At 40.4% G+C, this 12,897-nt stretch overlaps 1 protein-coding gene across 1 annotated transcript in view; it reads right to left on the bottom strand.

Moving 5' to 3' along the window:
* DNAH11 (dynein axonemal heavy chain 11) overlaps nucleotides 1–12,897 on the bottom strand; it is a gene marked incomplete at its 5' end in the record, with an annotated part of 204,199 nt that overhangs the window by 51,382 nt on the left and 139,920 nt on the right. The window contains 5 exons of the mRNA XM_081146983.1: nucleotides 2,070–2,204; nucleotides 3,374–3,475; nucleotides 5,018–5,200; nucleotides 5,828–5,971; nucleotides 8,449–8,562. Of these exons, the coding sequence (XP_081003109.1) occupies nucleotides 2,070–2,204; nucleotides 3,374–3,475; nucleotides 5,018–5,200; nucleotides 5,828–5,971; nucleotides 8,449–8,562 (678 nt within the window). The remainder of the gene's footprint in view (nucleotides 1–2,069; nucleotides 2,205–3,373; nucleotides 3,476–5,017; nucleotides 5,201–5,827; nucleotides 5,972–8,448; nucleotides 8,563–12,897) is intronic.

Raw genomic sequence — 12,897 nt, 5'->3', positions numbered from 1 at the left:
GACCTAAGAAAAATGAGTCTTCAAAAGGCCCCAGATTTTTTTTTAACATAGGAAGCTCCCAAAGCTCGCTCGCTCATTCATTCATTCATTCATTCATTCATTCATTCATTCATTCATTCATTCATTCGGCATGCCAGGGACTGTTCTATATGCTTGGTGTCAAGCCATGCAGAACACAGATGAAGTTCCCATTCCTGAGGAGCTTATATATGTGCATATGTAAGTGTGTATGTCATGCGCTGATCAATGTTATGAAAAAACAATAAAGCAGAGTAAGAGTTATGGAGCAGAGTGTGTGCAAGGGGCAGGGGACATGCTCTTTTAGGAAAGGAGAGCAGAGAAAACCATGTGATAAGGAGAACTTTTAGCAGAGACCTGAAAGAAGTCAGGGAGCCAGCGGTGTCACAGTCAGGGCGAAAGTAAGCCATGTGGAGGAAAAAGGCAAAGGTCCAAGGTAGAAAGAACAAGGCCAGTGAAGATGCGGCCAGAGGGAAGGGGCAGGTGTGAGGACAGGAGGTGTCCAGGAGTCAGGTGACATGTGGCCTTGCAGGCCAGGGAGAGCCTTTGAACTGTACTCTGAGTTAGACAATCAGTTACTGGAGAATTCCGAGACACTAGTGACATGAATGGACTTAATTTTTTTTAAAACATCACTCAGCTGCAGTGAAAGGAGTAGACTTTGGGGGCAAAGGTGGAGGTGAGGGCGGTCCTCCAGGGCTGAGATGCTGGTCGCCTGTACCAGCACGGAGAGGCGAAGGTGGGGAGGATGTTCAAGTTCCGAATGGACATTGAAGATAGAGCCAATGCAATAAATATGCTTTGGACTGGGTGTGGGTTGTGTGAAGAGCAAAAAGTCAGGGGTGATTCCAAAGCTTGTGGCCCTAAAAACTGGAAGAACAGACTTGCAATTATTGAGATGGAATGGAGAGGGTAGATTCTGCAGAATGAACTATGAGGAATGATGGGTTTAAATTTTTCATTTTTTGGGTAAATTATATATTTTTTAAAGCCTAGTGTATTTATAAGAAGTTAGTCTATCCCCCAGCTCAACCAACCCTAACATTTCTCTCTTCTTTCTTGCTAAGAGAACTCTGATTTTGAATAGGGTGGTAATAAGTCCATCCCCAGGAGATGAACCGTGATTGGCTAAGCCAGTCATGATAACCTTGTTTTCCACTTTCCCAGCCTCCTTTGCAGCTACAGGTGGTCAATCTAGCTCTGGCTAGAAAAACTTAAGCGGTAGTCCGCCATTCCTAGGAAAACTTCAGTTTTTCTTATAAAAGGGCAAAAATCCAGTCCCGGCCAGGTGGCTCAGCTGGTTGGAGTGCCGTCCTGTACACTAAAAGGTTGCGGGTTCGATCCCCAGTTGGGGCGCACACAGGAGGCAACTGATTGATGCTTCTGTCACAACAATGTTTCTCTCTCTCTGAAATCAATAAAAACATATCCTCGGGTGAGGATTTAAAAAAAAGGTCAAACATCGAGCCGATACAGATTACTCTCTCTTCTGCCTGAGGCTGAAGGTGTAACACCATCTGTGACCATGATGCAAAATGCACGAGGGTGAACGACCACCTGCTAAGTGTGGAGAAGCGGAAGAGATTAGGGATCTGATCACTAATTACCTGCATCAACGCTGATAATGGTCTACGCCTGGGATTTTCGGTAATATGTAAAAAAAATACTCCCATTTGTTTAAGGCACTGTAAGCCAACTTTCCTACCACCGTCAGCTAAATGCATTTTTAAGAGTGCAGTTATGTGCTTTTAGGTAGCACTTAAATAAAAATAATAGTTCTATTAAGATTTAATTTAGATATTGTGACATTCACCCTTTAAAGTACACAGTGGGCACACCACTGAGTTCATGGCTGTATAGTAAAAAATACATAGAATCTGTCACTTCTTTCTTTGGGTAAGTTAGAGCTCCAGTGTGAACGATGATTCAATATTCTACTCTACTGTTGATTCCACGTCTATTTAGTTCTTACTAACAGAAAAGAAAGATAAAATCCAAATAAGCTGATCTGCCTTTTCTAGGTAGAACTCGGGAAGAAGAGGTGGACTTGCCTCAAGCTCCTTGACGAGTTTGTTAGCCAGTTCGATGGTTTTGTTGGTCTGGTTCACCTCTTCCTGACACCGAACTTTCTCAGCTATTGCTCTTTCAAATGAAGCTGTGAGTCGGCTCAGATTTCGATCCAGATCCTGAGTAAGAGTCAAAATGAACCTTTGAGCCATTTTTAGATAAAATAGAAATATTATAAACATCCTAAACCATCTATTACCTGCGGTTATTATCATTACAGATAAGAAACTGTCCCTCGCTCTAACTGCTGCTTTGTCAGGCACCTCAAACTCATCGTCTCTGTTCTGCGTTCCTCCCCCCTCTCCATGTCCCACTGGCCAGCCTGGCATCCATCCACTTCGCTCTCTCCATCCTGGCTGCCCCTGCTTACCTGTGGCCCTAACAGGACTCACTGCAGCGCCTCTGAACTTGTCTTTCTGCCTCTAGGCCCTTCTACCCCCAGCTTCCATTCAGCTGCTGAAAAGCTAGTTTGACCATGTCATTAACTAAGAGCCTTCAAGTGCACCAACTGCTTCTTCTCTCTTTTCTTTATTGTTTTCCAAGAATATGTCTCTCGACCTGGTTATCCTGGTGACTTTCGAAGCCTATGTCAAGTACACCTTTATTATGAAACTTACTCTTATCTCTCCAGGCTCAGTGCTCTTTGTGCTCCTGTTGCATTCTATGAATATAGTCCCATGTATACTTACAACACTGGACTAGAGTGGCTGGTCACATATTTGTGAAAATAGTAATGTTAATAATATATGTAGTACTTAATAAGATTCTCTAAGTACTTATTGTGTGCCAGGTACCATGCTAAATTCTTAACATGAATTACTCTCATTTAAGTCTCACAATCCTACCCAAGAGGAGGATTCCTCTTATAACACTATTGCACAGATGAGAAAACCGAGGCTCAGAGAGGTTAACCAACTTGTGCAGGGTGAAACAGTACATAGTGGAGCCAGGATATAAACCCAGGCAGGCTGGCTCCAGAACCAGTGCTTTCAACCACTGCATGCTACCTACCACCCTCCTACTACTACCAGACCTCCCGGTAAGTTTCGCAAGTGCAGAAACCATGCAAGTTTCCACTTATCCAGTTCAGTGTCTAGCATATAGCAGATCAGAAATATCTACTAAAGGAGTATGCAAATGAAGACATTAATGAAAAGATCTAATTCCTTTCTGTTTGGTAGGAATTTACACGTGGCCCTGTCTGAAGGTGGGATCCTGGGGGGGGGGGGGTGGTGGCAGGGAGGTACCACCTCTTAGGGACTGCTTCAAGGTTACTGTTTGCACTTACCACAAGCTTTTTCCTGATAGCTTCTAGTTTTTCAGTAGCTGCAGCCAATTCTAAGTTTGCTTGGGCCAATGCTTGGCGTTTGGGCTCCACATCACAGTAGACCTGAAAATTCATATGCGGTTTAATTCATGAGGTGATGAACATGCAAAGAGGACAAGTAATCATTCAATCCTACCTCTTCTGGAGGCTTTACAATGAAAAACCTCCAGAAATAACCTAGCAGTTGGTTATTTCTTAGCAATGGTACTATCTAATGGCCGAGCAAAAATCCACAAAGCTTTCCAAGTTCTCACTGCTTGTCCACTGTCTACTCACTTATTCTGGACATTAGTCACAGGTACTTGCGTTAAATGCTATATACGTCAAACATCACGAATACATGAAAATTAGCTTGTCATAAAATTTGGAGGGAATCCTCCTATCCCTGGAAATTGCAGTGTGTAGGAAGTCTAGCTGAAGTTGGGATTGAGTCTTGACTTTAAAGCAGAAAATAAGTGTGGAGGAGCCCTCTGGCCCCAGCAAGTGGGAGGTATCCTCACACAGTATTAACCAGGCTCTCACTTTCTTTCCTAAGTTCCTGGAAACCTTAAGTGTGTGTGTTCTGAATGGGTCATTTGAGAATTTAGGTGAATCCATTTTTTCTCCAGTGGGGGATAGAGAAAGGAAATTAAATTTTATTTCCTATTTTATAGCAAAACAACAAGGAACAGCCACAGTCTAACTGCGTGCTCATCACTTCATCTGTGGTAAAAGAAGAGCCCAGCAGTCAGGCGTTTTATTATGGAGAGAGGCTGTACATCAATGGCAATCTGTCTAAACTCTCTATACAGACTTCCGCTAGAGACAGAAAGCTCAGCAGGGCCCTATTCTGCTGGGTCCTCAGTATACAGGGCATGACCTGGTTTTATGAAGATCATCTTGGGAATGGCACTGACTATACTTAGCATTTCCTCAGTAACCCCATTTCTGAATATAATATACAATCTTCCAAGAAAAAAATTAGACAGTTTTTCAAAGTTAAGGGCCATGCATTGACCCTTTTTATACCCAGTACTCTGCAAAGTGCTAAAAACATAGTTGGCAGACGATCAGTATTTGATAAATAAATGACTAAATGAAATGATCATCCTATCTCTAGACTGCTCAAACTACAAACATTAGATGAGACCACATGCAGGCAAAAATCGACTTGTCATTAAGATTCTAAAACCAAACCAAACAAAAAAAACCCGGCTATTTCTTCATCTCCCTAAGTCTACAATAGAGGGTGTGAATTTTTACTTTGCAAGCAGGGATTAAGTTTACTTAAACATGAATTCAGAAATGCAGTTGTTCCAAATCAAAATGAAATTAGTATTTTAACACAAATAAATATAATGTATGCGAAAGTTTTCATCAAATCAAATTAATTGCTATTTGATCTAAAGTAGCCAAACATTCTATCCTGACAAAAGACAGCTTCCAATATTTCAGGTATCTCTTGCATAGAATTCTGTTTAATCAGACACTTTCATGTCTCATTCTTAGAACTTTATCTTAGTCAAATAATTACTAAATTACTTTACTTTTTTGCTGGCCCAGAAATTAAGATATTGATGGGCCTTTGTGAATCCCACCCACAAGCCATGTGATGAGGACAAATACCTCATAGAATTTAATGATGTTGATGACCCAGGCACAGAGACCAGCTGCTGCAAAAGATTTGGTCCGAATCAGGTTTGGATTGAACTCTGGGTCTTTCAAATACTGTTCATTCACCACTTTTAGACAGTTCTCTGGAATGTGCTCTTTGTCGTAGTTAATTAATGCCTGCAAAAAATCGTCCACCTGTAAAGCAGAAAGACTTATTGCAATGAAACCACTTTGGCTGCAGAGAAAATTCCAAGATCGAAAGTGAATACCAGCTTTTAGGACTTGCATTACAAAGGCAAAACTGGCAAGCTGCATTTATCCTACTGTTCGACTTTTTCAGTCTTTAGTGTATGAAGCTGGAATTAGCAATGGACACTTTAAAAAATCTCTTCCATCCCAGGGTAAAATATTCAGTCCCCGCACAGGAGGCGCTCACATTTGGAAGAAAAGAAAGGCAGAGAAGAAAAAGAAAATCACACACCCAGAAAGCCCCTTTGCTTCACTTTCTTATACATTTGTGACATTTTTCCAGCATAAAAAAACCCATGTAATTTTCTTCCTCCTACACTAACTGCTTTCGTCCTTTTGCAAATAATTAGCAACCTTCCAACGGCTGCTGGTGTTGACTTAGGTAAGCTGTAGCCCCAAGCTCACCTCCAACCTGGCCAACACAAATTCTAAGTCTAAAGATCACGCATCAGGTGACCCTCAGAGAATATGAAGATGATTCCTTTGGATCGGAACATCTTTTGCTGTCAAGTATAACCACAGAACTGAGCGCAGAAACTGGTGGGATTTCCATCCTGCCAGGCTGCCTGATACCTTTCCCATGAAGACTCTGGCTGCCTTCCAACTTCGGTCTTTCGGCACTCTGCCCCGGGGAGCCAGGAGGACCATCACGGCCGCAGTAACGTTGGTCACCGCATTCGGAGGGTTGGGGAAGGCTTTCAGCTCAGTGAGGTTGACCTGAAGGAAAGTACAGACACCTTCAAACCCAGAGGAAGCCTGCAGAAGAGCTGTGAGTTGTCAAGCTGGTCTTCAGTGGCCCTCTTTCCACACCAGCCTCAGCCTGGCAGTTCTTTGTCTCTCACCCAGGAATTCCACCTTGGGACCCCCAAGGAGTTTAGTTTACCTTGTGTACTTTTCTCCTTGACACACCAGAACCATCACTGCCCTTTCTGGCCTCTAAGAAAAATGGTTTATCTGGTATACCAACTCTGCAGAGCCCTGCTCACTGAGTCAAGAAATTTTATCAACATATAGGTTTTAAGGTATTCATGGGTTCTAGCCCATCTATGTAACATATCTGCATTTTAACCAGCTCCTCCCAGAAACATAATCCCTTAGTTCAAAGTCTCTTAGTTGTGTTTTTCTGTTTTACTTATACAAAGAACATTTTCCACTACACTATGATGACTCTCAATTGGGAGGATGCCCATATAGATTGTACCTACTTTCTACACTACTCCTTAATCTTCTCAATTCAGAATCCTGATTTGTCCAACAGATGGTATTAATGGTACAAAATACAAGTATCAGGGCAAATATTAGGGGCACTGGTTCCTATAAAAAACATACATAGGTTCATGATACATGCTTTCAAAAAAATAACTATTTTCTATAATATTTCATGAGCTACAAAATACACTCATCAAATGTTGAACCTGAGTGTGCTTCATTACCATAAACTGCCTCTTTATTTGGGAAATGATTGCAAAGAACGGAACAGATGTGAAAACAAGAGCAAAAGCAAAGACTTAAAGTCTGCTGATGTTAACAGAGCTGGCTAACCAAGATTCTTGTGCATTTATAAATATTAACATCATTTACAAATACACTCAGCTTTATATTTAAGTGACATTTATTTTGCATGGGTAAATAATAATATATTCATAGAAAAATTTGCAAATATAGACAAGCATAAATAAGGAAATAAACATTCCATTGCTCAAAAATAGAGGAAAATACAAAATTCCATTACTCAAAGATAATTGATTACTATTGCCTTTTATTTTTTCCTAATCTTTTCTCTATGTGTGCATGTTCTTACATAAAAAAGTCATACTGTCTCCTATTTTATAACCTGCTTTATTCATTTAATATATCATAAACATTTTCTCATGTAGCGAGCTAGCATTCAACATCATTTGCTTGTTAATCCTCACCTGAGGATATTTTTCGATTGATTTTTAGAGAGAGTGGGAGGAAGGGAGAGGAGGAAGGGAGAGGAGGAAGGGAGAGGGGGAAGGAGAGAGAGAGAGAGAGAGATTGATGTGGGAGAGACACATTGATTAGTTGCCTCCCGCATGTGTGTGCCCTGACAGGGGCCTGGAATCGAACCTGCAACCCTTCAGTACACGGGCCAAACGCTCTAACCACTGAGTCACATTGGCCAGGGCTCAATGACATCATTTTAACGGCAGCAGTGAACTTAAATGCATAATAACCAATCTTCGATCATGGTATACTCATGCTCTCGTATACTTTTCAGTTTTCCCGTATTTTCAGCAATACTATAAGCAACACTCAGGTAGATAACTCTTTGCTCACTGTCAAAATTATTATCTCCAAAAAACTACTTAGAAAAGGAATCGAGTATTTCCCTGAAGAGCGGTGGAAGTCTGGATCCTTTTACTCTTTGAAGTTGAATCTTCAGAACCTCTGGCCCAGGGAGTGCCTGGGATTCTCCCCAGGGGCCTTATACAGCCCAAGGACAAGACTAGCTGCTTCCAGTACCATTGCCCCCAATTCCACTTTTCCTTACACTACCCTTCTAACGATCACACATTATTTTCTCATACGGAAATTCAAATACTTGATGAGGTTTTACTAATAACGCGAAGTGAAGAGAACGGTGTGGGCCAAACCTAGATACCTTTGTTCCCACCCAACCTTCCTTTCATGAGCGTCTCTCATTACTGCTACTTTTTATGTTCCAGAGGAAATGGAGAATCCCCCACTTAGTTCTTAAAGCGACACATAATAGGAACAATCGGATTTGGGTCAAATCCAGTTGCTAACAACAGAATTGTCTTTTATGAGGGTATAAATCCCATGGTGTTGGATTCAATGGGAGACTGCTTGTTGGGGTGTTGTAGACAGACTCCTGGAGGGGAAAGGAAGCTGAACTACAGTGATGACCTCATTTTAAAAAACTTTTTGGTTGCATAGACTTTACTCTCGGTTCAGTTATTCAAACTCTAAAAACTTTAAGCCCTGACCAGGTGGCTCAGTTAGTTGGAGTGTCATCCTGTACACCAAAAGGTTGCGGGTTCGATTCCTAGTCAGGACGCATACCCAGGGGTTGATCCCAGGTCAGGACACATAAGGGAGGCAACCAATTGATGTCTCTCTCTCTCTCAAGTCAATAAACATAATCCTTGGTGAGGATTAAAAAAAACTTTAAATATTATCTTGAGGAATCCAAAAATAATCATCTTTACCCTGTTGAGTGTATTGAGTGCAGCGGTTGCAGCCACCAGTGCAGGCTCAGCCTTGAGCAAGTCGGCCTCACACTCTTTCTGTTTCTGGGACACTTCAGTCTGAATGGCTGTCACCTAATCAGGGAGGAAAAGCACACAAACCCACAAGCACAATTATCATCTCGGATCTCTCTACTGAAAAATGTAGGCTGAATTAGATGTACTTTCAAGAATTCATCTGTCTACATCTTAACAGGTGAGGGTTTTGTCTGAAAACTGATTCCTTTTAGGCACACTGCATATACAAAGCTTGGCACATGCACAAAATACACAATGACAAATGCCAACACCGATTGATTCAAGTACCAAAATGCCCCAAGAAGGGCTCTCATTTAACTATAGAGTGCTACTAATAAGAAAGACAAGATGAAGTGAGTCCTCTGCTCTTCAATTTCCATTTTCAGAGAGTCCTGGGCAAAGGAAAACCCAGGCTGACTCAGTAACCTAGACTACAAAATATTCTTGCTAGAATTCACCACCTAATTTTCGCGAACATTTGCGTAAAGGCCACGTTGGCTCTTCTTCCGGAATAGATAAAAGCTTTCTTGTTCAACTGGCTAGAAGATACTGTTCTATGCTCTACATGCTCAACCACAGATAGAATTTGTGTAAAGACGAAGTACTGGTTTCTCTAAGGACCTGGTAAGGAACTATAGCTGCAAGAGTCCAGTTCTGTCTTTGGCAGTGGACCAGTGACACCGATGTCCACTCTATGGGCTCTGAGTGGCCAGGGAGAGCGAAGTTTTCGTCCTCAGTGGAAAAGTGAATTTCAAAGCCATGGCCCTGGGCAGCAGGATCTGGTCGCCATGGGAGATGGTTCCCATGGTGATGGGGATTTGTGGAATATAAAGTGTGAACCAAGTGCATTTCTTCTGATGTGTTTGGAATGAACAAGTTTAACTGTAGCATAAAATTAAACACTGCTCACAACAAATTATGTTGTCTACTCCAGCTTTATTAGCAGTAATTGCCCATCTCCTGATTAACCATTACTTTGCTGTGCCTTTTATGAACATAATTGGTTCAGGGTAGATATGTGATCTCCTGCCAATACACACACGGCTACCATTAATGTAAATAAGAAAAGTCGGCATGCTTACTGAGGACTGCTCCAAAGCCACAGCTCTCAAAACTGCCAGAAGTGGACCATGGAGATGCTAAGAATACTACATTTCCAGTGTGCTAGGGAATACCACTACAGACGAGAGGATGTGTTTGCGTGAGTGCGTTATTACCTCAGGTATGTATTTTCCTTAAGGGTATGATGAACCTATAAATGCTTTTTGTTATCACTTATAACAGCATCATCTTAAACTGAACTCAGGATCGTAGAATTTTAGTATTAGAAGAAACTTTAAAGAGTTTTTCTTTAAGTGCTATTTCTATGAGACTGGGAGTTGCTACTCTTGTCCTTCTGACTCCTTCACTGTTAATGGAGTATTGTTCCTTTGGGTAATGTTTATAAATAGAGCAATCTTGAACATTTAATAAATAAAAACTGACAAGTGCAAATAAAAAATACTCTAGGTCAACTTATTTCTCATTCCCAATACCTCTCAGGTGCAACAACACTACAGCAGTGAAATGCTGTGTGCCTTACTGACCTGGGAAGCCTCAGTGTGCAATTTCCTTTGCCCCATGGCTCTGGGTAGTGTCAGCAAGGCTCGCCCTGGAAAAGGGGGAGAAGCTACCTAGATTGCTTAGAGTGAGTGCTTTTCCTCTACCACTGTCCTTTAAAGCAGAGACTTGGAGATAGTCTCACTCTTGGGTATACCAGAACTTTTATTAGTCAAAAGTTCCTTGCAGATGGTTCATGAAATTTAGTGGTGGGCACAGGAACAGAATGAAGTCACAATACTTGCTTGTTATGAGAACTATATTCACCCAAAATTTAGGTTAAAGTCCTAACCCCAGTACCTCAGAAGGTGACTGTAGTTGGAGGTAGGGCGTTTAAAGAGATGATTAAGTTAAAATGAGCCCATGTGGGTAGGCCATAATCCAACCTGGCTAGTGGACAAACACAAGAATCACCACGGGTGTGCGCAGAGAGGAAAGATCATCTGAGGACACAGCAAGAAGGTGGCCATCTGCAAGCAAACGAAAGAGGCCTCTTCTTGAGGTTTCCCCAAGAGGAGAAACCAAACCTGCCAACACCTTGATCTTGGACTTCCAACCTCCAGAATTGTGAGAAAATAAATGTCTGTTGTTTAAGCCTCCAGGTCTGTGGTATTTTGTTATGAGAGCCCTAGCAAACTAATACACTGCTTTTACCTGCTTCCAGAGACTACTGGAAATTCCTGATGGTCCTCCAAAATCCAGCCCCGCCCACATTTAGGAAAGAAACACATATGAAAATGGAAGACCACTCAAAATCAAGGAGGATGACCAACTTCTGAAGAGATTGTGTGAGCAAATTTGGAAGGTACTTACACTTTTGAGGACTGCACTCGACTCAGCAAAGCAAGCAGTTTGAAAGGGATCAGAGGATTCTTAGGATTTGGAGCTAATAAGTCAAAGATGGAAGAACTAATTTTCACAGGCTTAATGGTGCTGGTGTTACATAAAGTCACTGCTGGCAATGCCAGTGGTTTGAATGGCCTTTGATTACTTTACGAATTTAAAGCAACCACTTCAACCTGCTTGTCTACATGGGCTGTCAAGATGCACAGCAAGGCAGTGTCTAAACCCCAATATCTGCTTAGTTATATTAAACATGGCAATATACCTCTTATTACTTTTTAATTACTTATCATGTATTAAGCCTTGAGACTCCAATTTCATAGGATCACAGAGTCCATATACACCTTTTTAATAACCACATAGAATCTAGCACCTCACTAAACATGTAACAAGTGTGAGCCCATAGCACATATTCAGTGTTGATTAATTCCTTGCCTCTGTGTGGTTTAATTACAAATACACCTTCTTTCCATGACTACCTAATTTAAAACAACTCCTTCCACCATTAAATCTATTTGATTTCCATCAGAGCCCTTATCACTACCTCAAAATATCTTGTCTACCAACGTGTCCTGTGTCTCCTGTCAGTCTTTTCCATTACAATGTAAGCTACATGAGGGCACCTCGTATGCCATAGATCCTCAAGAGCAGTGCCAGGGAAAGAATAGGTGCTTAGTTAGTATTTGTTATTTATAATTAAACTAAGCTCAGGGATAAAATAAAAATATCTGTAAGGATCACTTTATTACTTGGCATGGATTAGATATAAAAATAATGTCTTTTTCATGTTTGAAGAAATTCACCAATCTGTGAGATGAGTTCTAATTTTCTGAAACATTTCCCCCGCTTTGGAAAAATGATTTTGCCTTAGGAATTCACATGCAAAAATGCAAAAAATACCTGCGGAGTACTTGTTATATTTTAAGATCTCTAAAAGGTATCTGTAGAGACAAATTATGCTATAATAATTACTAGAACACAACATATTTGTGTAGTGCCTGAAAAATATCTCCTGAGTGGGGTAAGTTTATGATAATCACACCATGTGTGATACCTAATTGCTTAATATACTAATATACTCTTAAAAACATCTTTCACTTACCTTGACTCAATGGGGACATTTATTACTAGAATTAGGAATTAATAATTGGCCATATCAAATGTGCCTTATCTTCCACTTCAAAACATTGGTTTTTTTTACAAAACAGTTTATTTACAGTTTTTATTTTCAAAATAAGATTCAAGTCTTTAGTTGTGCGAGCTAAAGGCAAATATGCTCAATACACATTTAGAAAAAAAGAAAAACAACTCCATTGTCTGTGAATGAATGGCAACACCACTGGAAAAACTCCAATATTTTCTGGGACCATAAAGTGCAAGGATAATGGCATAATGGCTACTGAGTCTATCGCTATGAGCATGGCAGCAATTTATGATTAATTATTAACTAAGCCCTGATTATAATCTTTTGTCTAAAATAAGAGAATTCACCTTATACATATATACTCATTCAATTTTTAAACAAATATTTATTATTCATATGTTTACTGTAATATTTCTTTTGTAAAATAAGATATAGAAGAAAAAAATCCCTTCCATTTGAAGCTGAAGTTTTGGTAGAAGAAGACAAAAGAAGTTATATTTATTCCAGAATTGCTGGAACCCTGAGTGCAAAGAAAGCAGATTCTATATAATCTTAAAAGTAAGTGTTTCCAACAATAAAACATAATGCAAAATGCCAGAGCCTCAATTGAATCAAAAGGAACAAATTTAGCCTAGGATTTAATAATAAACTCAAGTTGTATTATTAAAATGAAAAATTTGAAAGCCATTTTGCAAAGTGACGGAATGGGCTTTGTTAACAATTGAGTTGCTCAATTTGCCTAAAAACTGAGAACCTTTAGAAACCTCAGAGGTGACTTCATGACCTTTACTGTATTACAAATAGGC

Source organism: Miniopterus schreibersii (assembly GCF_964146895.1).
Source record: "Miniopterus schreibersii genome assembly, chromosome: 9".
In the NCBI taxonomy this organism is placed as follows: domain Eukaryota; kingdom Metazoa; phylum Chordata; class Mammalia; order Chiroptera; family Miniopteridae; genus Miniopterus; species Miniopterus schreibersii.
The sequence above is the reverse complement of the archived record's forward strand: the minus strand, read 5'-3'. Positions and strand labels throughout refer to the sequence as shown.